This window comes from Prionailurus viverrinus, chromosome D3 (genome assembly GCF_022837055.1).
Source record: "Prionailurus viverrinus isolate Anna chromosome D3, UM_Priviv_1.0, whole genome shotgun sequence".
NCBI classification, from domain to species: Eukaryota; Metazoa; Chordata; class Mammalia; order Carnivora; family Felidae; genus Prionailurus; species Prionailurus viverrinus.
The window spans coordinates 22,064,226-22,089,052 of NC_062572.1; the positions used below are offsets into that span (position 1 = coordinate 22,064,226).

A 24,827-nucleotide genomic window follows, 5' to 3' on the forward strand; every position below is an offset into this window, starting at 1 on the left:
AACGAGGATCTGGTTCTCTGAAAAGATTAACAAAATAGATCAACCTCTAGCCAGACTCATCAGAGAGAGAGAGAGAGAATTCAAATAAACAAAAACACAAACAAAAGAGGAAAAATAACAACCAACAACACAGAAATACAAACAATTGTAAGAGAACATTATGAAAAACTGCATGCCTACTTATTAGACAACTTAGAAGAAATGGATAAATTCCTAGAAACATATAAACAACAAAAACTGAAGCTGAAAGAAATAGAAAATGTGACCAGACCAATTACCAGTTATAAAATTGAATCAGGGGGTGCCTGGGTGGCACAGTCGGTTAAGCGTCTGACTTCAGCCAGGTCACGATCTCGCGGTCAGTGAGTTCGAGCCCCGCGTCAGGCTCTGGGCTGATGGCTCAGAGCCTGGAGCCTGTTTCCGATTCTGTGTCTCCCTCTCTCTCTGCCCCTCCCCTGTTCATGCTCTGTCTCTCTCTGTCCCAAAAATAAATAAACATTGAAAAAAAATTTTTTTAAATAAATAAATAAAATAAAATTGAATCAGTAATCAAAAAACTCCCAACAAACAAAAGTCCAGGACCAGATGGCTTCACAGGCAAAATCTACCAAACATTTAAAAAACAGTTAATAACTATTGTTCCCAAACTATTTCTTTTTTTTTTTCAATATATGAAGTTTATTGTCAAATTGGTTTCCATACAACACCCAGTGCTCATCCCAAAAGGTGCCCTCCTCAATACCCATCACCCTCCCTCCCCTCCCTCCCACCCCCCCATCAACCCTCAGTTTGTTCTCAGTTTTTAAGAGTCTCTTATGCTTTGGCTCTCTCCCACTCTAACTTCTTTTTTTTTTTCCTTCCCCTCCCCCATGGGTTTCTGTTGAGTTTCTCAGGATCCACATAAGAGTGAAACCATATGGTATCTGTCTTTCTCTGTATGGCTTATTTCACTTAGCATCACACTCTCCAGTTCCATCCATGTTGCTACAAAGGGCCATATTTCATTCTTTCTCATTGCCACGTAGTACTCCATTGTGTATATAAACCACAATTTCTTTATCCATTCATCAGTTGATGGACATTTATGCTCTTTCCATAATTTGGCTATTGTTGAGAGTGCTGCTATGAACATTGGGGTACAAGTGCCCCTATGCATCAGTACTCCTGTATCCCTTGGGTAAATTCCTAGCAGTGCTATTGCTGGGTCATAGGGTGGGTCTATTTTTACTTTTTTGAGGAACCTCCACACTGTTTTCCAGAGCAGCTGCACCAGTTTGCATTCCCACCGACAGTGCAAGAGGGTTCCCGTTTCTCCACATCTTCTCCAGCATCTATAGTCTCCTGATTTGTTCATTTGGCCACTCTGACTGGCGTGAGGTGATATCTGAGTGTGGTTTTCATTTGTATTTCCCTGATGAGGAGCGACGTTGAGCATCTTTTCATGTGCCTGTTGGCCATCCGGATGTCTTTTTTAGAGAAGTGTCTATTCATGTTTTCTGCCCATTTCTTCACTGGGTTATTTGTTTTTCGGGTGTGGAGTTTGGTGAGCTCTTTATAGATTTTGGATACTAGCCCTTTGTCCAATATGTCATTTGCAAATATCTTTTCCCATTCCGTTGGTTGCCTTTTCGTTTTGTTGGTTGTTTCCTTTGCTGTGCAGAAGCTTTTTATCTTCGTAAGGTCCCAGTCATTCATTTTTGCTTTTAATTCCCTTGTCTTTGGGGATGTGTCAAGTAAGAAATTGCTATGGCTGAGGTCAGAGAGGTCTTTTCCTGCTTTCTCCTCTAGGGTTTTGATGGTTTCCTGTCTCACATTCAGGTCCTTGATCCATTTTGAGTTTATTTTTGTGAATGGTGTGAGAAAGTGGTCTAGTTTCAATCTTCTGCATGTTGCTGTCCACTTCTCCCAGCACCATTTGTTAAAGAGACTGTCTTTTTTTCATTGGATATTCTCTTCCCAAACTATTTCAAAAAAATAAAAGAAGAAGGAAAATTTCCAAGTTTATCCTATCAGACCAGTATCATCCTGACATCAAAACCAGATAAAGACATTACCAAAAAAAAAAAAAAAATAATAATAATAAATAAATAAATAATAAATAAACAGAACTTTAGGCCAATACCTCTAACAACCATAAATGCAAAAATCCTCAACAAAATACAAGTAAACCAAATCCAACAAAATATATTTTAAAAATCATTCACAATGATTAAATGGGATTTATTCCTGGGTTGCAAATATGGTTCAATATTCGCAAATCAATCAACATCACATCAATAAAAGAAAGGATAAAAACCATGTGATAATTTTAGTAGATGGATGCAGAAAAAGCATTTTACAAAGTACGACATCCATTCTTGGTGAAAAACCCTCAACAAAATAGGTTTAGAGGGAACATACTATAACATAATAAACGCCATATGTGAAAAACCCACAGCGAACATCACACTCAATGGGGAAAAACTGAGAGCTTTCCCCCCAAGGTCAGGAACAAGACAAGGATGTCCACTCTCACCACTTTTATTCAACATAGTACTGGAAATCCTAACCACAACCTTCAGACATTGAAAAGATATAAAAGGCATCCAAATCAATAAAGAAGAAGTAAAACTTTTACTATTTACAGAATGACATGATACTGCACATAAAAAACCCTAAAGACTCCACCAAAAATCTTCTAGAACTTATAAATGAATTCAGTAAAATCACAGGATACAAAATAAATGTATGAAAATCTATATTTCTATACACCAAAAATGAAGCAGTAGAAAGAGAAATTAAGAAATGAATCCCACGGGCACCTGGGTGGCTCAATCTGTTAAGCATACGACTATGGTTCAGGTCATGATCTTGCGATTCGGTCTCTGTGCTGACAGCTCAAAGCCTGGAGCCTGCTTTGGATTCTGTGTGTGTGTGTCTCTCTCTCTGCCCCTCCCCCATTCATGTTCTGTCTCTCAAAAATAAGTAAATGTTAAAAATTAAAAAAGAAAAAAGAAATGAATCCCATTTACAATTGCACCAAAAATAATATGATATGTAGGAATAAGCCTAGCCAAAGAGGTGAAAGACCTGTATTCTGCAAACTATAAAACACTGATGAAAGGAAACAAAGACAACACAAAGAAATGGAAAGACATTCCATATTCATGGATCAGAAGAATGAATATTGTTAAAATGTCTATACTACCCAAAGCAATCTACATATTTAATATAATCTCTATCAAAATACTAAAAGCATTTTTCACAAAGCAGGAACAAACAATCCTAAAATTTGTATGGAACCTGAAAAGACCTCAAATAGCCAAAATAATTTTGAAAAAGAAAAATCAAAGCTGGAAAAATCACAATTCTGGATTTCAAGTTACATCACAAGGCTGTAGTCATCAAGACAGTATGGTACTGGCACACCAATAATACATAGATCAATAGAACAGAATAGAAAACCCAGAAATAAACCCACAATTATATGATCATTTAATCTTTCACAAAGCAGGAAAGAATATCCAATGAGAAAAAGACAGTCTCTTCAGCCAATGGTGTTGGGAAAACTGGATGGTGAACATACAGAAGAATGAAACTGGACCACTCACTTACACCACACACACACACACACACACACACACACACACAAAACAAAATGGATGAAAGACTTAAATGTGAGACTGGAAACAACAGAAATACTTAAAGAGAGCACGGGCAGTAATTTCTCTGACATTGGCCATAGCAACTGATTTCTAGATGTCTCCTGAGGCAGTGGAAATAAAAACAAAAATAAACTATTGGGACTTCATCAAAATAAAAACCTTCTGCACAGCAAAGGAGACAACCAATAAAACTAAAAGGGAACCTACCAACTGGGAAAAAATATCTGTAAATGATATATTCTATAAAGGGTTAGTATCCAACATATATAAAGAATTTATCCAACTCAACACCAAAAAAATAAAAAAATAATCCAGTTAAAAAATGGGCAGAAGACATGAACAGACATTTCTCCAAAGAAGACGTACAGATGGCCAACAGACACATTAAAAGATGTTCACCATCACTATCAGGAAAATTCAAATCAAAATTACAATGAGATTCACCTCACACCTGTCAGAATGGCTAAAATCAACAACACAAGAAGCAAGTTTTGGCAAGAATGTGAAGAAAAAGGAACCCTTGTGCACTGTTTGTGGTAATGCAAACTGGTGCAACCACTGGAAAGCAGTATGGGGTTTACTCAAAAAGTTAAAAATAGAACTACCCTATGACCCAGTAATCACACTGGGTATTTACTCAAAAAAAGACAAAAAACAAAAACTAATTTGGAGGGATACATGCACCCATATGTTTATAACAGCGTTATTTACAATAGCCAAATTATGGAAGCAGCCCAAGTGTCCTTTGATAGATAAATGGATAAAGATTATGTTGATACACACACATACACACACACACACACACACACACACACATCATGGAATATTATTCAGCCATAAAAAAGAATGAAATCTTGCCATTTGCAGCAACACAGATGGAGCTAAGGAGTATAATGCTAAGTGAAATAAATTAGTCAGAAAAGACAAATACCATATTATTTCACTCATATGTGGAATTTAAGAAATAAAACAAATGAGCAAAGGAAAAGAAAAGAGAGAGAGAGAGACAAACTAAGAAACAGCCTCTTAACTATAGAGAACAAAGTGATAGTTATCAGAAGGGAGGTGTGTTGGGAATGGGTGAAATAGGTGGTGGGGCTTAAGGAGTGCACTCATTGTGATGAGCAATGGGTGATGTATGGAATTATTGAATCCTATATTGTATAACTGAAACTAATATAACACCATATGTTAACTATATTGGAATTAAAATTTTTTAAAGTTAATTACTAAACTGAGAAGGAAGCATTTGACTCTGCATATCCAGAACATTTCCATTTCAAAAAAAAAATCCTCACTATTAGGTGTAAGCACCTTGACTGAAGATAATGATGTGGTAGGTACAGTGGGGAAATGGTGATTTGTCTCAGCTTTTTGTTTAGGGCCCAGATTGCCATTTGGAATCCAGCATAGCATACACATGGAAAGTCAAAATGAAATAGCAGCTCAGACATGGGATTGACAAATCCAAGGCAGCGCCCAAATAAGTACAGGATGCCTGGGCTCTGAAAGGCAGAATCAGGAGAGAAGAACTGGAGCAGTGAGTTGGTTGTTGGGATAAAGTATGCGGCAATGGTCCAAGCAGGCTCTCATGGGCCTAGCATCCAACACTTACTAACTTATGAAAATGAAACTATACAAGTTTAGTTGGAAAAAATAAAGAAAAATAACAGCTGGAACAATCAAGATAGTTCTAGAGCAATTTTCATACATATAGCATATGTTTCAAAATAAATGAAAGATGAAGACATAAGTCTTCTATTTACGATCAGCCTTGTTTTCCCATGATACTTTTAGCAGGAAATAGCTTGTTGGCTGAGAGTCTAGCAAGTCTAGAGTTGAAAAAGAAGTTGCTGTTTGCATAACACTCGAGCAAAACACAAGTCAACAGCTATACCTGGCATTCAACTTATGAAACAATGATATGTTCCAATACTAGACCAAAAATTGCTTTGCCCTATTTTTTGAGAACTAGTATACTGTGCTAAATGGAGTGAATTGAGAGATAGTTAAGGGAAAAACTTTCATGATAATGAAGTATTGCCTTTTCTTTCTTTTAAACTTTTTTTTCAATTCAAGTTAGTTAGTATATATTGTAATAATGGTTTTAGGAATAGAATTTAGTGATTCATCACTTATAACATATAACACCCAGTGCTCATCCCAGCGAGTGCCCTCCTTAATGCCAATCGCCAGTTTAGCCCATCCCCCCACCCAACTCACCTCCAGCAACCTCAGTTTGTTCTCTATATTTAAGAGTCTCTTACGGTTTGCCTCCCTCTCTGTTTATATATTATTTTATTTTTCCTTCCCTCCACTATGTTCATCTGTTTTGCTTTTTAATTATGAGCAAAATCATATGGTATTTGTTTTTGACTAACTTATTTCACTTAGCATAATATACTCTGGTTCCAAAAGTTTTGCCTTTTCTGCTATTTGGTATTCAAAAACTCACATAAGGGTGAAATTCCAGTATAATTCATAGAAACTTTGAGTCAAGGCAAGATAAGGGAGACAAGAGGGTTAATGTGACACATAAATACTAAGGAGATAATGATGCCAAGAGGAGCTTGTGGCCCAGTCAAGAACTTTTCATATATTCTCTGCTGAGTTTCTAGGGTTTGGTTTGAGGAAAACCTAAAAGTGAAGGCAAAGAGATGAGAGTACAGGGAAAAAATATCCTGATTCTTTTCTTTCTCTACACAGGGGGCTTGGCCTCAGTTATTTACACAGACACCCTCCAGACCATCATCATGGTGATCGGTTCCTTTATTCTCATGGGGTATGGTAAGTGATGACAGTGGGAGCAGTGCCCTGGGGCTGGAAATCATGAGATTTGTGTCTGTTCAGTCCATCTGCTCTTTACTACTGCCTCCCTGTTCTACATGGTCACACTTTTCGACATACGTATAATACATCATTGAAGCATCTGCCTAACTTCTTGCTATACTACCTCAGCATGAGAAAATGAGGGGGGAAGAACTTTACTTTCTTTAAAAAGTTATTCCTCAGTTTTAATCTTAATATGTTTGTGTTTGAAATAGACAAAATCAGTGTCACTGGGTTGATAATTTTACACAACTATTGGTGCACTGGATTCAATGCACATAAACCATTATGTAGAATCTTCATAAAAATAAGTATTAAATAGTAAGAACAGTTTAAGACAACTGACTATTAACTTCACTGTGACTGTTTCAGATGGAAATTATTAAAGTATGTTACTCCCTCTATTGTTAGAATATACAAACACAGTTTGTATATTTCTCTTAAGTCATGCAGCAAGCACTACTGATGAATTTAACTTATAGCTTGCCTATTTTTGTTTTCTTTTATTATGCTACTTATTTAACTTTGGACAGGAAATCCATGCATACAGTAAAAAGGATATAAGATGAAAATAAGTGTCTTTTCATCTCTCCTCTGTCCTGCAGCCACCATATTCCATCCACTCAAGCTGCACTGAATACAGTTGTGAATATTCATGAACCCTAATCACAGGGCTTGAAGATAATATGAAGCAAAAACTGACAGAACTGCAGAGACAACAAATGCACAAAAAGAGTTGATGATTTTGACACAAAATGAATGCGATTGGTCACATATGGCTATTTAAATTAAAAAACAATAAAAAATAAATTAATCAAAATGTAAAATTCAGTTTCTCATTTGCCTAGCCATATTTCAAGCGCTTAATATATAGCTAGTAGTTTTCATATTTGACAGCACAGATATAGAATATATAGAATTCTATCATTACCGAAAGTTCTATCATTACTGAAAGTGCTGCTCCAGAGGCCATTGCTAGGACCAATTCTTTACAAACTTTCTATTTAGTTAACCAGGACTTCTTTGATATTCTTATTTATGGTTCTTTGGTGTCTGGCTTTGGTGATGGACCTCTGGCATCAACCTCTCTAAGCCTTCTCCCATCCTTAGGATGGAATCTCTCATCTTCCAGCATTCTTCATGTATTGTTGTCACAAACAATATTCCCCTTAACAGAACAATTTCCTTGTATTGTCTGTATCCTCCTTTGTATTGGGATCCTGCCTTGTACATTCATTTTGCATATAATCCCATCACAATGTTTGGCACATGCAAACATTTTTGATGCTAAATGAAATAAGTAATGAAAAAGTAAAATAATGTCAACCTCAACTCTACAGATATATGATACTCAGATGAATTTTGCACTATTTGAAACTATACTAAGTGGGCTGAGAAGCCTAGGCTCATCCTTCTTCTTTCTAAGGTTTCCATCCATTATGGTTCTTTTTTTTAGTTAATTAATTAATTTATTTATTTTGAAAGAGAAAGTGCAGAGAGAGAATCCCAAGCAGGCTCCACACTGCCAATGCAGAGCCTGATGTGGGGCTCGATCCCACAAACCATGAGATCATGACCTTAGCCGAAATCAAGAGTCAGACACTTAACTGACTGAGCCACCCATACATTCTCATTATGGTTCTTTTCTACACCTGTCTTGCCTTTCCAGCCACCCCCCCCCCACCGTAGGCTGAGCCTCACCATTTCACCTCACCATACATAAACTGCTGCCTCTAATTTCTGCTCCTTATCTTCCCATTTTTTGTTGTAACATAGAAAGAATACAGTCAGTATTGCACCAAAAAAACAGACTGTGCATAAAGTCAAAACAGCCAGACTTTATATCAGGAACAGAGATCATTACTTCTGGTCCATTCAGAGGAGTAGGGGCTTTCTGATGGCTAATTGTTAGGCTCACTCTGTTACCTCATCTTCATGTTTTATCTCTGTTCTAGATGGTTGTGAGATATAAATATCAGTCTGTTGGATAACAATTTTTATTTTTACCATAAGCATAGACACTAAAAATTTTCAAGAGAAGAAGAAAATTTTCAATAAGAAGAAAAGTTAAAGGGTGATTGCTTCCTGTACATTGTGAAAGCATGATAGCATTACCAATGCCAGTAGTATTAGAAAGACATGAGTCCTCTGAGAACACTAAGGATTTGACCAGGCTGATTGGAGATGATTGGACACTTCCACCACAAAGGAATAATTATGAACAACAGATGTCTTAGATTTGTGTATAACATTTCATTTTATCCAATACCTTTGCAGCATTTGCTAAAGTGGGAGGCTATGAGAGTTTTACAGAGACGTACATGAATGCCATCCCATCCATAGTTGAGGGGGACAACCTGACAATCAATCCCAAGTGCTACACTCCTCAGGCTGACTCCTTTCACATCTTCCGAGATGCTGTCACTGGAGATATTCCATGGCCAGGAATGACATTTGGAATGACCATTGTTGCTGTGTGGTACTGGTGCACAGATCAGGTGAAGTATGTGTGTGGTGTGTAAATATGTTTATGTTGTTCTTTTTCTCCTCATAGAAAAGCATCTAGTTTCTATTTTGTACACATATATACACATACACATGCACAAACACACATCATTTAAAGAATCAAACACTTCTACAAGTCTTGTTATGATAAATAGTTGTCTGGTGTCCTGCTCTCTACTCATTTCTTGACTCTCAAAAGCAAACATTATTGACTCCTTTGGTTAGGTATTTTGGTATGTATGTTTCTTCTCTAAATCCTTGTACTCAATGCATGGCCTGTGTACCATTGGAGTGAATGTCACCTTGAAGCTCATTAGAAATAACTGTTCTCAGATGCTACCCAGATCCACTGAATCAGAACTTGCTTGTAAATTTGTTCCCCAGGTGATTTAAATAAATGTTTCTATTGATCCCTTTTGGTTTTCCAGTTTTAGGATTTTTACACTGGCTTCCAATAATGAAAGATGAGGGTTTAGCTCTTTCTTTTCTTTTTTTTTCTTTTTTTAATGTTTTTATTATTTATTTTTGAGAGAGACAGACAGAGTGTAAGCAGGGAAAGGGCAGAGAGAGAGGGAGACACAAAATCCAAAGCAGGCTGCAGGCTACGAGCTGTCAGCACAGAGCCCAACGCAGGGCTCAAATTCACAAACTGTGAGGTCATGATCTGAGCTGAAGTCAGACGCTTAACTGACTGAGCCACCCAGGCGCCCCTAGCTCTTTCAATTTTTTATCTTCAATCCTCCATCTTCCAGTAAAACTAAGTCACAATTTTGGTGAGATAAGCATTCAGTGCTACCATTTTTGTGGCTACATAAATATAATCCACAGCTAAGCCACATGATATTCTCTGATTGATTTTTCTTTAGCTTTTTCTTTTCTCTAGAATAAATAAGTTTTATTTTTTGTGTTTTAAATTTTCTTGGTAATTATTACTCATTAAACACCAAGCTTTCTGCAGATTGCCTAAATCTCCTTGATGTGTACTTGCAAACACATCAAATATCCTACCAACTCTTTTTCTCATTTTCTCTTAAAACCTTTGGACTCTCACAAACTGCTGGGTTGTTCTCTGTGCCTAGTGCCCACCCTAATCCAGGACCCTTTTTACTACCATATTTGGGGTTCTCTTTGGCTCATCCTTGGATTATATATCATATTTCAAGTATCCCACATCATCTTCTTTCCTGGTTTGCTTCTTTCAGGGCAATTGAATTCTCCAGTAAGTTCCTGAGAAACACAGGAGATACATCTATTGTGAATTTGTCTTCATGTTTGAAGATGTCTTCAGTCCAACTTTTCCCAAATTGATCTTCTGGCCATGTACACATTTCTAGGCCTTAAATAATTTTCCAGCCATAAATTACCATCTTTTGACTTCCACCATTGCTGTTGAAAAGCCTGAAGTTATTCTTGATCCTTTGGATGTAACGTGTCTTTTCTCTCTGGAAGTTTATCTTGCCTTTGTCCTCAGTGTTCTGAAATTTCATACAATGTGCTATTGTGTGTAGGTCTTTTTTTGTTCACTGTGATGGACTACTGTGAACAAGTTTAATATAGTAATGGATGTCTTTAATGAATTGGTGGAATTCTTTGATTTCTTGCATTTTGTTTTCCTTTGGAGAACTTCCACTTTGGGTGTTGGTCTTCCTCAACTGGTTTTCTAGTGTTCTTATCTTTCCTCCACATCTACCATATCTTGGTCTTTTTGCTCTATTTTCTAGGAAATTACCTCAATATTATCCTTCAGTTTTTCTGCCTTTGTATTTATGACCCCCAAGATCTTATTTTTGGTTTTCTGTATGTTCCTTTTTATAGCATGTAAGTTTGTTTTGTTTTCTGTTTTGAAGTTTTCTTCACCCCAGATAGTCTCTGTCAAGTCAAACTTAAAATTTCATATTTTGGTATCAGTGGTCCAAAATGGACTATCTTGGATCAATGGTCACTTGTATCAGTGTGAGATAATTTTTCTTTTTCTCTATATAATAAACTGATTTTATCAACATGTCTCCCAAAGAATGTACTCTTTCACTGATTTGTGCAAAAATCTTTATTGTTTATATCTTGCCACTGACCACATGACTTATCTCCTATATTTAGGTGGCCTCATATTCACCCTTAGATCTGATACCCGGACCCTGCTTATTTTCTGACAGGAATCCCCTATTTTACATATAATTTGTATTGTCCCTCCAACTTTATGCTTCAAGCCTTCTGTCTAAGGATAGTACCTGCTCCCCCAGCACTGAGTGACATTGTTGCTATCCCTAATAGATTTGTCTCTCCAAAGAAAAGTAAGCAGAAAAAGTCATCGCCATTTTCTGACATTCCTTGAGAAGAAAAATGTCAAGAAGCAATGGCATTATGGGTAGAAATCCTGTTTTTCTAGAAAATTCTTAGTCAAGAGATTACACAACTTAAGTGGAAATTATGAGATTATATGCATTGAATTTCCCAGGACCACAATATTTTATTCATAACTGATTCATATCTAGAGATGAATGTCTCAAGGTTCTCTTCTGATGGCTGCCTGACTCTGTTGTTTCTATGGCAATGGGCTTGATTTTCCAAATGGACAGTTGATCCCTAACAGTAGAGAGATACTGATGAGTATGTGGCTTATTTGGTGCCTACAACATTAAATGCACAACTTAAACACACGACTTGTGGCAAAGATCAGTAGTGACAGCTTTGTACCTGGACAAGTACATGGTCATTGTTGCAATGCAGCCTAGGAGCTGCAAACATTTTGATAGTAGTGATGGGTATTGACTTCTATGTACCAAGAGTCTTACAAACATTATACCAAATATTCAGAATATCCTACAAGAGATAACCTTCTTAAAGATGAGAAAGCTGAGTCTCACAAAGTCAAATACTCATGTAAGAGGAGCAGGGATTAGAGTTCTGATTTTACTCTGAAGCTGATTATTTTCCACTACTCATGATCCCATATCTTATTGTAAAATTAATCCTTGAAAAGAGGCACTCCCCTTCTTTGGATCATCCTCTAGTTGCTTCATGACTATGTCATGTTCTTCTGGCAGGTTATTGTGCAGCGCTGCCTATCAGGCAAGAACATGTCTCATGTGAAAGCTGCCTGCATCATGTGTGGGTACCTGAAGCTGCTGCCCATGTTCCTCATGGTAATGCCAGGAATGATCAGCCGCATCCTATACACAGGCAAGCCATTGATTCATAAATCCTCTTTCTTGTATGCTTGAATTCTAAATACTGGTTTTAATATGTATTAAAACCTTGATAAGCTAGAAAACCCATTATGTATGGAAGTTAAAACACAAATCCAGTGAAGAGAACAGATTTTGCAGAATGTCAGAAGCAGGAAAATTTGGCATATTTGACACATATATATCCAACTAATAAGGAATGGCCAAAGAAATTATTAAATACCCCCTTTATGGAAAATTACACGTAATGACTAAAGACTTTCTCAAATTTTGGTCAAATGCTGAAGTTATTATGTTTAAGGGTAAAAAGCAAACTACAAAATATTATCTCAACAATTGCCATAGTTATGCAAAAAGACATTTCTGTCTGGAAAAAGATTAGAAAGGAATAAAAAAACTAAAAGAAGCTAATGTGTTAAGGTGTCAGTATTCTATGGGATTTTTTAAATCATTTTTTGCTATCTGTTGTCATGATATTGTTTAAGTAAAAAAAGAATCAACAAGGTATTGTACAACTGCCACAGTGAAGGGAGGCCTCATCCCACGTGAGCAATCACCCCAATAATGATCACAAATGACACTTCTTAGCTGTAGGTAGAAAACACTGAACTAAATGACTAGACACAAAACTAATTTCTATTTTGTTTTTGTGGCTGTTGTGATTGTTTCATCTGGAGTTCTGTGCCTCTGGGAGAATTTATGTTCTTGCAGCTTTCCTGGAGGATGGAATCAGATCCCCCTAATTGCTCTAATGCAATAGCTGGGCCACATCCCAAAGAGGAGCCCTGCCCCTTAGGTCAGTGCAAGGGGAGGTACAGGTATGAGACACTTAGGAAGTCATATTCTGGGTGAAGAGGGACCAGATCTATGGTATGGAGTTCAAGGTTGAATCTCCAATTTCCAAGTAAATGTCTCTCCTCTTACTTATCATCTTACAACTTGTCTCTATGTCAAATGGTTGTAGATCTTACCTGTTTGGGCCCCACTCACTGAACCCACTTATCTGAATTCCCTCCTCAGAGAAGGTGGCCTGTGTTGTACCTTCTGAATGTGTGAAACATTGTGGCATTGAAGTCGGTTGTACTAACTATGCCTACCCAGTGATGGTGCTGGAATTGATGCCTGATGGTAAGAAAAGGTCCACACTCAAATGAATGAAGAAAATGTGATGAGAGTTGATAGATAGATAGATAGATAGATAATAAGTATAGATATAGATAATGGAATATCATTATCTATTAATGTCAACCTTTAAAAAAAATGAAAATCTGCCAAGTGCAACAACAATATAGATGAACCTGGAAGACATTACGCTAAGTGAGATAAACCAGATACAGAAAGACAAAAAAGCACACAATGTCGCTTATATGTGGAATCTAAACAAGTGGAACTCATACAAGCAGAGAGTACAATGGTGGTTTCCAGGGGCTGGGGGTGGGGGAAATGGGAAGATTTCAAAGGGTACAAACTTTCAGTTATAAGATGAATAAGTTCTGGAGAACTAATGTCAAGTAGGGAGATTATAGTTAATAAGAATGTATGTTTAAAGTTTGCTAAGAGAATAGATCTCAAGTATTCTCACCACAAAACAAGAAAACTGTAACTATGTGAGGTGACGGTTATGTTAACTAGCTTGATTATGGTAATCATTTCACAATGTATACATGTATAAAAACATCACATTATACATCTTAACTATATACAATTGTTATTTGTCAGTCATACCTCAATAAAGCTGGAAAAAATATGTTCATGCTGGGACTGCCTCAGAGACCTAGTGTATAAATGGTCCATGCGGAAAGATTATGGCGTAATCCTTAATAATGCTAACTTCCATTAATTCAATTGGCTTCATCAGACATTTCTTGAGCACTTTCCATAGGCTACCAGTCCGGTGCTGAGCCTGGGGAATACAGAAATGAATCAGATATAATTCCTATTAGAAGAATCCTTACTCCTTTAGATTCAAGATTGTCTTCCAAGACAATCAAGAGCATTTAAGTGATGGATTTGTCAATAAAAGAGTTGCATAAACACAAACTTACAAACTCAGAAAACTAGATGTTAATGATTTAGCCTGCTTTCTCTAGACCAGTTATACCCAAATAATATGCCTCAATATATTTAATTTACAGCTATTTATTGAGTGCCTACTATGTGCCAGAGCCTGCCCTGGTGCTTAGAAAACATCAGTGAGGGGCACCTGGGTGGCTCAGTCGGTTAGGTGACCAACTTCAGCTCAGGTCATGATCTCGCCATTTCCGAGTTCAAGCCCCATGTTGGGCTCTCTGCTGATGGCTCAGAGCCTGGAGCCGGTTTAGATTCTGTGCCTCCCTCTCTCTCTCTCTCTCTACCCCTTCCCCACTCATGTTCTGTCTTTCTCCCTCAAAAATAAATAAACATTTAAAAAATTAAAAAAGAAAAGAAAACATCAGTGAAATAAGCACAAAATCCCCTATACCTTGGAACTCACATTCTAGTTTCATGAGATATAAAATAAATGACACATGGGGCAAAAGTAAATTATTAGGATGCTAGAAGGTGATCTGTGTGGTCAGTAACAGAGCAGAGTATGGGGCTCAGGAACAACCAGGTGATCTTATACCTTCAAAGGTCAGCTAATACTTCTTCAATCTTTCTCCTCCCTGACACACATGAGCATTGTCAGGAAGAAGGGGACATGACCCACAAGTAACATCACCCATCCATCTCATTCCACACTTTGTCTTAGGAGTTTTAGGGGCATTATTAATAAGCAGAGGGAAGTGGAGGATGAAGTTACCATAATATCCCAAAACTCTTTGCTTTTCCCAACAAAAACTTCTTTAACAGAACTGCTTACTAGCCTTTTCCCTCTCTAGTTCTCTAAGTCTTCAGGAAGCCAAGAGTTGTCCCCAAAGAAAGATGGTACAACACTGTTCCTCTCTCCCAAATTTAGGTTCCAGCAAATGATCTCTAAATTTACATTTAAAACTAAAATTCTGTACTGGATCATTCTCAAATCACCAGGAAATTTGCAGGAAATGCTACATGATGATATGCGTTGACAGGCACATCAGTTGGTAAATGTTCCAGGTGACACTTTTGAATGACTCTGGTTTAGCAAGGCCCTCATAAATCATGGAGTCCAATTCCTAACTAATGTTTGCACTCTCATCTGGCCCCAGGACTGCGAGGTCTGATGCTGTCAGTCATGTTGGCCTCTCTCATGAGCTCCATGACCTCCATCTTCAACAGTGCTAGCACCCTCTTTACCATGGACCTGTACACCAAGATTAGGAAACAAGCATCAGAGAAAGAGCTTCTTATAACAGGACGGTGAGAAAATCCTGGTTTCTGTCTAAAATTTCTCTGGAAAGCACAGAAATACAAGCGAACTAGAACCTTCTCCTTCTTGGGTTCAGTGAAACAAATAATAGAATTCTAGAGTGGGAAAGGGATATTAAGAGGATATTTAATCTAACTTTATTTCTTTCCAGATAGGAAACTTGAGGCCATACTTTTTTTTTTAAGATTTATTTATTTTTGAGAAAGAGAGACACAGAGTGCAAGTGGGGGAGGGCCAGAGAGAGAGGGAAACACAGAATCCAAAGCGGGCTCCAGGTTCTGAGCTGTCAGCACTGAGCTTAACACGGGGCTTGAACTCAGGAACAGTGAGATCAGACCTGAGCCAAAGTTAGATGCTCAACTGACTGAGCCACCCAGGCACCCCAGGGTCATACTTTTAAACGAAATAGTTGCTTTTAAGGGTTTTCAAATGCCTCTGATTGTCTCTTATTTCTTCCTCCCCTTACACTCTCTTCCAACCATATCTTCATGAAACTCTAGTGGTTTTCATGGGATATAAAGTTTCATGGGGTTAAAGCAGTCTCTAGAAGTTTCCATGTATATCACATGAAGGAAGTCACAGATTAAGTCATCCACATACTACTACACAGTAGTTTATCAACTGCACTCATTAAGAAATGGAGTATCAAGAGGGGGCACCTGGGTGGGTCAGTCAGTTAAGTATCTGATTTCAGCTCAGGTCATGATCTCATTGTTCCTGAGTTCAAGCCCCGTGTTAGGCTCCGTACTGATAGCTCAGAGCCTGGAGCCTGCTTTGGATTCTGTGTCTCCCTCTCTTCCTGCCCCTCCCCTACTCATGCTCTGTCTTTCTCTGTCTCTCAAAACTAAATAAATGCTAAAAATTAAAAAAAAAAGAAATGGAATATCAAGAGAACCTGACTACCTATGTAAAAGATACTGCTTTGCTGAAGACAGTAACAATCACTTAGTAAATTAAGCATTTGCAAGGAAAATTCCAAGGGCTCACTTGGTCCAGATCTTCACTCTGGACGTTATAGGAGAGGAAGAGCAATAAAGCATCTGTGTTTCTGTAGTAGAGAAAGTGTTGGACCTGAATTCAGTAAGCCCAGGATGCAGAAGTCTACCAATAGGCATATGATCTTGGGTATGAATACCCTTTAAGTCTCTATTTTAAATTAATGAGTTTCTCTCTCTCTCTCTCTCTTATTAAAAGCCTTCTATATCCCAGAATACAAATATGGAAAAGGACATGTATGTAAAAAATAATTTCCTGCTTTGTGGGATTTACACCTTTGTTGGCAAGACAGACAATTAATAAATATGTTCTATATCTGATGGCAAAAGTGGCAGGGAGAAAATTAAAGTGAGATTAAATATGGGGGTTACTTAAGACAGGTGTTCAGGGAGTCTTCCCTGAGAAGGTGGCCTTTATGCACAACCATCAGGGAAGTGTGGGAATGAGCCCCATGGCTCTGTGGGGATGGAACAGTAAGTGCTGAATTCTTACAACAGTCATGTGTGGTGTGAGGACAGCAGGAGTGAGGTTGGCACATACAAGCAAGTGGAAAAGTGATAAGAAACATGATCTGAAAGATAGCTAGAGGTGAAATTATGTAGGGCCATTTAAACCATAACAAGATTTTGGATTTTATTCCACATATGATGGAAAACAACTGAAGATAAGCGAGCAAGAGAGGTACATGACAAGGACAGTGGGTATTATTTATTGAATCCTTATTATACTCTACGCATCATGCTCAGACTTTCCATGGTTTATCACATTTAATTATTACAAGGTTGCAAAAGTTTTGTGAACTTTCAATGAGACACTTGTGCCTCAGTCTCCTGCCCAAATGCCTGTCCCCCATTTCTCCCAGTCCCCACCTCTCTGTTTCAGATAAGCACAGAGAAGTAATGACCTTTTGCAGACAGTCCAGTAAATTATGTGTGTTTCTTCGCACAATAAGTACAGAATATTGAGCTTATTCTCCCTGGACCACAGGACCCGTAAAAAGTTTTTTACTAACTCCTTCTACCTGCCAAAGTACTCAGGTAGTAAAATGCACAAATTAGCATTTCTGGCCAATTCACTCAGCATGCTAGGAGAAAGGATATTTTAATTCCAACCTGTGAAAACTGACTTAGTTTCTCTCAAGCTAGGAAAAAAAAGACCAAAATGGGGATCTGCTTTCTTTATCATACAAATGATTACTTACCATAGAAACAGTGTGGTGTTTTTTTCCTAACTGATACATTACATAAATTGCACTAGAAAATTATTAACCAGTTGCTGACATTTGAACTGTTTTATGAATGGATATTTAACCTCACAGTTGAAGCTATTTACAGAGAAGCAATTGCTTTATTGGCATTTTACTAACCTATGGTCATTAAGCATTCCATGGCTTCATGTGAGGTCAAGGAGTGTGATTTTATTTGGAAAATCAATGAATGGCCACAAGAATCAAGAACTGTAAAGCACAGTGGAAGTGCCAATAATGCTTTTGTTTAATATTTAAATCATTTTGCTTTCTCTCCAGGCTATTTATCATTCTATTAATTGCCATCAGCATTTTGTGGGTCCCATTAGTGCAGGTATCTCAAAATGGACAACTATTCCATTATATAGAATCAATTTCTAGCTACCTTGGGCCTCCAATTGCGGCTGTCTTCCTGCTTGCCATCTTCTGTAAAAGAGTCAATGAACAGGTAAGTAAAAAATCGGAAAACTTCCCTGCTGGAGTGAGAATATTTTCTTTCACTGGTAGGAAAATGCATTCTTTCCACCCTGTTTATATAACTCAAAGCCCATCTCAATTTTAATTGTATTCAGCTATAATTCCTGATTCTCATTAAAGTGTGTAAATACATAGGGCACACTTCTAGCACAGTCTGTATATTTCTTACAAAATATATACATATATGACACAATACTAATGAACACAAGTTTTGGAGTAAGACTGACAGAATCCAATCCTGGCTCTATCAATCCTTTGATCTTAAGCAAACCATTTGATTCTGTGTAGAATGAAGATAATCACAGCACCTACTTTATAGGATTGCTGTGAAGATTAAAAGGGATTTATTTTAATTTTTCTTATGTTTATTTATTTTTGAGAGTGAAAGCAAGAGAGAACATGAGTCGGGAGGAGCAGAGAGAGGGGGAGACACAGAATCCAAAGCAGGCTCCGGGCTCCAAGCTGTCAGCACAGAGCCCAACACGGGGCTGGAACCCACAAACTGTGAGATCATGATCTGAGCGAAGTCGGACACTCAACTGAGCCACCCAGGGGATTTATCACCCCAAAAGGGATTTATTTTATTTTATTTTATTTTTTCAACGTTTATTTATTTTGGGGACAGAGAGAGACAGAGCATGAACGGGGGAGGGGCAGAGAGAGAGGGAGACACAGAATCGGAAACAGGCTCCAGGCTCTGAGCCATCAGCCCAGAGCCTGACTCGGGGCTCGAACTCACGGACCGCGAGATCGTGACCTGGCTGAAGTCGGACGCTTAACCGACTGCGCCACCCAGGCGCCCCAAAAGGGATTTATTTTAATGTGAAGTGCTTAGAAGAAAACCTACCACTCTAGTAACAATTAAAAATGTTAATTTCTAGGGGCGTCTGGGTGGCTCAGTGGGTTAAGCCTCCGACTTCCGCTCAGGTCATGGTCTCACGGTCCGTGAGTTCGAGCCTGGCATCAGGCTCTGTGCTGACAGCTCAGAGCCTGGAGCCTGTTTCAGATTCTGTGTCTCCCTCTCTCTCTGACCCTCCCCCGTTCATTCTCTGTCTCTCTCTGTCTCAAAAATAAATAAACGTTAAAAAAAATTTTTTTAATGTTAATTTCTATTATAATATATGTAACTGATTATTTTGGATCGTGGGCATTTAATCCCTTAATTGTTTCCAACTGTTAACTTTATTATAATTTTGAAATGAAGAATAGGTACAGAGAGGTTATTATCTTATGTGCTTTTCAAATGTTATTTAGTATTAGTAAGTAGTATTTCGGGATTCAGATTCAGGTCTTCCTCCAACTAAAGCTCATGCTGTTAATGTCTATGCAATACCATTTCCCCTTGAACATAACATCTTGATCAGAGGACTAGAGGACATATGTTTCCAAGCCCACCAGCTTCTAAGAGAATACAGATGCTCTTAATTGCCAAAAGCTTAATAGAACTATCATAACTATCTAATATCAACTCTGTAAATTGTGTAACATAAGTCATAGTTCTGTTTATTCTATAAAATAAGCCACAACTTATAAAATCTATATATAAAATAAAATTCAAGGTAAACTTAAGCTTGGGTCAGAGTGTACAGTAGTGCCCTGAAGTAGTGTCTGATGCAATGAAATTTTAGTATCACTAAATAAACACATGTATTTGTACCTTTTTCTTGCTTTGGTGACTTTATGCTCAGGGTTAGCCATTATTGGTTCTTAATGGAGAAAGTAGGTAGGATGATAATTGTTACCTACTCAAATGAGCTTCTCATCTTTTCTAAGTACTCTGATTTTATTCTTGTTTCTTTTGCAGGGAGCCTTCTGGGGTCTAGTCATTGGACTTGTGATTGGCCTTATTCGCATGATTGCAGAGTTTGCCTATGGAACAGGAAGTTGCTTGGCTGCCAGTGACTGTCCCAAGGTCATCTGTGGAGTGCACTATCTGTACTTTGCCATCATCCTCTTTTTTGTTTCCATACTAGTTGTCCTAGGAATTTCCCTGTTAACAAAACCCATTCCTGATGTACATGTGAGTACTCATTTTAAAATAAGAGTTCTTGGTGTGCCTGGGTGACTCAGTCAGTTAAGTAACAGACTCTTGATTTTGGCTTAGGTCATGATCCCAGCGTCATGAGATCAAGCTCCGTGTCAGGCTCTGCACTGGGCATGGAGCTTGCTTGGGGTTCTCTAAATAAATAAATAAATAAATAAATAAGGGTTCTTTGCCTTCTGGGGTATTATGAAATGGGCTTCACCCTCAAAAAACTTCACAATGCACTTAGTAGATAAATCTTTATCTTTGTTATAAGATACCAGAAAGAGAGTAATTAGTGTTGCCTAAGAGATTGGAAAAGACTTCACAGCAGAGTTGCAATCTGGCCTGGGACTATTTGGGGATGAGTAGAATTTCATACATAATACAAATACACCAATACAGAGATTAAAAAAAAAAAAAAGTACATGGTACCAGATGGCAGGAAAAAGACAAATAGAATTAGTGCCTTTCAAATTGGCAAAAAAGTTTAATATGAATATGTCTAATGTTGGTAAGAATGTTGGGGAATGTCCACACTCCAAAATCATTGGTGAATGTATGAATTTCATAATTTGTAGAAAGGCAATTGGGGAGTATTTATCAATTAAAATTAAAATTCTCATACCTTATGAACCAACATCCCCATTTCTAGGAACTTATTGTGTAGAAATACTTCTACAAGTAGGAAATATATATATAAATTTTCTCTGCAAAGTTTTCTAGTAGAAAAAGATGGAGACAACCCAAATTTCCATTGCTAGTGGAATGGATACACAATAATAGTACACTAAATATTATGCATCTGTTCAAAAACCTGAGGAGCTCAATCATTTCCTTTTTAAATGTCCATGACATGAGTAAGTGGGGAAAAAATGCTTGCAGAATATAGTATTATATAATATCACTTTTTGAAAATAAAACACACACAAAAAATGTGTATGTATATATATATATATATATATATATATATATATATATTTGTCTAACAATGGAAAAAATACCTTAAAGCATATACACCACAAACTTTCAATAAAAGGTATCTCTGGGGGAAACATTATAGAGGACCAGCAAATATTAGTCATTTTTTTAACTTAAATACTGCTTATATACTAACACTGTTTGAATGTATTACTAACATGTATAACTTTTATTTATTTTGCATGTATCACTCAATCTTTGCAGCAATATTTATTTGCAAAGTAGTTTATTTAGAAAGTAGTAAATATTATTTGTGGATGGGGAAACCTGAAACACAGAATGGTTCAAATTACTTTTCTAAAGACATGTCACCAGAAGTCACAATGAAATATTTGTGTTGAATATTGGGAGTTGAATGAAAAAAAAAAAACACTAGAAAATATGTTATATTTTTCAAGGAAATATAAATATTAAGCTTTTTATGGCAATAGAAATAATATAATTTATTATTGATTTTTTAAATGTGTCTAAAGGACAAATAAGACCATTTATCTAATTTATGTTTATGTTTCATAAATATACTGTGAGGTTTGAATTTTCAAAATCAACTGATAAATAACAATAGTCCTGTCAGAGAAGGTCATGAGTAGTGTTGTGGATCTAACCTAGCTGTGCAGTAAAAAGAAATCTCAGGGGATGCATGGAAATATTAATCATATTTGCAGAAAACAATTAAATTCTATAAAGCTTATAACAGTTTTAAAATAATGATACAGTTGACAAAAGCTTGGAGGTTGGCTGGAAAATGGATGTATAAGGGCACAAATTGTTATCATAACTTAATAGTAGTACATAGATATTATCTAAACATGATGGATCCAGAAATGGAGCTAAAGAAGATATTTTAAAAGTTACAAAGGTACCCACTAGACAAACTGAAAGTAATAATAATGCAACTAATAACAGCTGAATGATAAGGACAATGAGTGAAGCAGAGGTATATGTAAGTTAGATAAATATTTGACTTTTATGAAATTACAAATCCAGAAGTAAGAGTTTTAAGAATATTGCTTAAAATGGGGCACCTGGGTGGTTCAATCACCTCACGGTTTGTGGGTTCGAGCCCTGCGTCAGGCTCTATGCTGACAGCTCAGAGCCTGGAGCCTGCTTCAGATTCTGTGTCTTCCTCTCTCTCTGTTCCTACCCCGCTCATGCTCTGTCTCTCTCTGTCTCTCAAAAATGAATAAAGGTTTAAAAAATTTAAGGAATATTACTTATGAGTGTTTAATAACTACTGGAAGAGTTAAAAACATAAATAATTTTAAATGGTTAGTGTGTTTTTGTGAATTTGTATGGTAGAAGACTATACATATACTATGTAATGTCATTTGATTTTCTTGCACTATACAATAAATGAATGTACCATCGTATTATTTAAACATTTGCTCCATCACTAATGTGCTTGTCTATGGTCTTTGTGTAGCTGTATCGTCTGTGCTGGGCTCTTCGGAATAGTACAGAGGAACGAATTGATTTAGATGCAGAAGAGAAAAGACATGAGGAAGTTGATAATGATGTTGATGAAGGTAATATCTGGTTTACATTTGGTTTTCACATAGAAATTCTGTGTACCTGAACTGGTTTCATGTTTGCCTTATTTTTTTAATGCCACTAAATTCATTTTCTGAAAAAGCTGTTAGATTTATGGTAAACTGAAACTTTAAAATCTTATCTTCCCCAAAGCTAAGATAATTCATTACAAATGAAATATCCCCATTCATCCCCTTGTCCATCAGTCTGTCTGTCCATTCAACCATCATTTATCCATGGAACTGTGTACCAGCTCTAACATGAAAATCAATCCAGTGTCTCCTATTCCTAGTCACATATTAAATGTTCAACAAATCAATCTTGATTGATAGTGATTAAGCATCTAGCATCTAGTTCTACCTTTTTCTTCAACTTTTTTTCTCACTATTTTCTCCAATATACCATCCATTCCAGCCAGGCAGATTTCTTCACCTTCCCGCCATGTATACCAAGCTCTTAGAATATTTCTACTTCCTCTCTGAGAGAGAAAAAGTTGCCTATTCTTTGACACTAGGTTCTAACTCCATTGCCTTCATTGAAACTTCTCTAGCATCCACCCCCCCTAGCTCTTTGTTTACCTGGCATTTTTTTAACTTATTTTATTTTATTTTTGAGAAACACACAAAGAGAGAGAGAGACAGAGAGAGAGAGAGAGAGAGCACACACTAGTGGGGAGGGGCAGAGACAGAGAGGGAGACAGAGGATCTGAAGCAGGGTCTGTAATGACGGCAGAGAGCCTGATGTGGGGCTCAAACTTATGAACCGTGAGATCATGACCTGAGCCAAAGTTGGATGCTCAACCGACTGAGCTACCCAGGCACTCCTACCTGGAATTTTTAAAACCATTGACAAAGTTTACCACTTCAGGATATGTTGTCTGGAACTCCACACTAATTGTTTCATTTGATTTGGCTTGGGATCTTCAACTTGAAGGAAGGATAAATGCCTTCTACTGCTTTTGGATTTTTATATCAGTATTCCTGAGTAAGACTGGACTACATAGTTTTCCTTTTTTGTACTTTATCCGGTTTTGGTATTAAGATCATAGTGTTCTTGGGGCATTTAGGTAGCTCAGTCAGTTAAGTGTCCGACTCCGGATTTTGGCTCAGGTCATGATCTCAGGGTTATGGGATGGAGCCCCGCATTGGGCTCTGCACTGGGCTCCACGCTGAGCTCCACACTGGGCATGGGGCCTGCTTAAGATTCTCTCTTTCTTCCTCTACTGCTCTCTCTCTCTCTCCCAAAAATAGGTCTTAGTGTTCTCATAGAATGAATTGGAGATATTTCAATAAGAGTGGAATAATATCTGCATCAAAATTTTGGTATTTTGCCAATAACAGCATTAGGCATTGGGGGGCTGGTGAGTGTGTGTGTGTGTGTGTGTGTGTGTGTGAGAGAGAGAGAGAGAGAGAGAGAGAGAGAGAGAGAGACTTTTAAACTGATTAAATCTGTGTTTAATCAATGCCTATAGAGCTATTAAAGGTTCCATTTCTTGGTTAATCAGTTTGGGAAAATTATGTTTCTTAGGATTGTGTCTATTTAGTACACACTTTAAATATAATTACATGAAGTTATTTATACTATTTATTGGCTTTTCTATCCCTACTACCTCTGTAGTTATGCCTTCCCTTTTATTCTTTATGTAATTATTTATGATGTCTCTTTTTTCTTGATAAATTTCACTAAAGACTAGCCTATTTTACTTCTCTTAAAGGACCAACTTGGACTTTGTTATTTTTCTCTATTGTTACCCTTCTTTTCTATTTTATTACTTTCTGTCTCATTTGTATACCCTTCCATTTACTTTATTTGGGTTTATTGTTATTTTTTTCTAACTTAAATTGAATATTATTTCATTAATTTTCAGTCTCCTTTCTTTTATAATGTAAATAAGTAAGGCTACACATTTTCCTCAAAGTGATGTTTTTACTACATCTCACTTCTTTTATTTTGTAGAATTTTCTTTACCATTCATTTATAAGAATAGTCTTATATTCATTATGGTTTTTCATGGAAATTTGAACTTGGAAGTATGTTTTAAATTTTCTAATGCACAAATAGCGTTGTACTTAGAGCTTTTGTA

At 37.1% G+C, this 24,827-nt stretch overlaps 1 protein-coding gene across 1 annotated transcript in view; it reads left to right on the top strand.

Annotated features, from left to right (window-relative positions):
- Nucleotides 1-24,827, top strand: part of LOC125149246 (solute carrier family 5 member 4) — a 39,029-nt gene that overhangs the window by 12,750 nt on the left and 1,452 nt on the right. The window contains exons 7-14 of the mRNA XM_047828085.1: nt 6,351-6,431; nt 8,751-8,971; nt 12,023-12,158; nt 13,184-13,291; nt 15,331-15,481; nt 18,013-18,181; nt 20,015-20,230; nt 22,638-22,740. Coding sequence (XP_047684041.1) covers nt 6,351-6,431; nt 8,751-8,971; nt 12,023-12,158; nt 13,184-13,291; nt 15,331-15,481; nt 18,013-18,181; nt 20,015-20,230; nt 22,638-22,740 — 1,185 coding nt within the window. The remainder of the gene's footprint in view (nt 1-6,350; nt 6,432-8,750; nt 8,972-12,022; nt 12,159-13,183; nt 13,292-15,330; nt 15,482-18,012; nt 18,182-20,014; nt 20,231-22,637; nt 22,741-24,827) is intronic.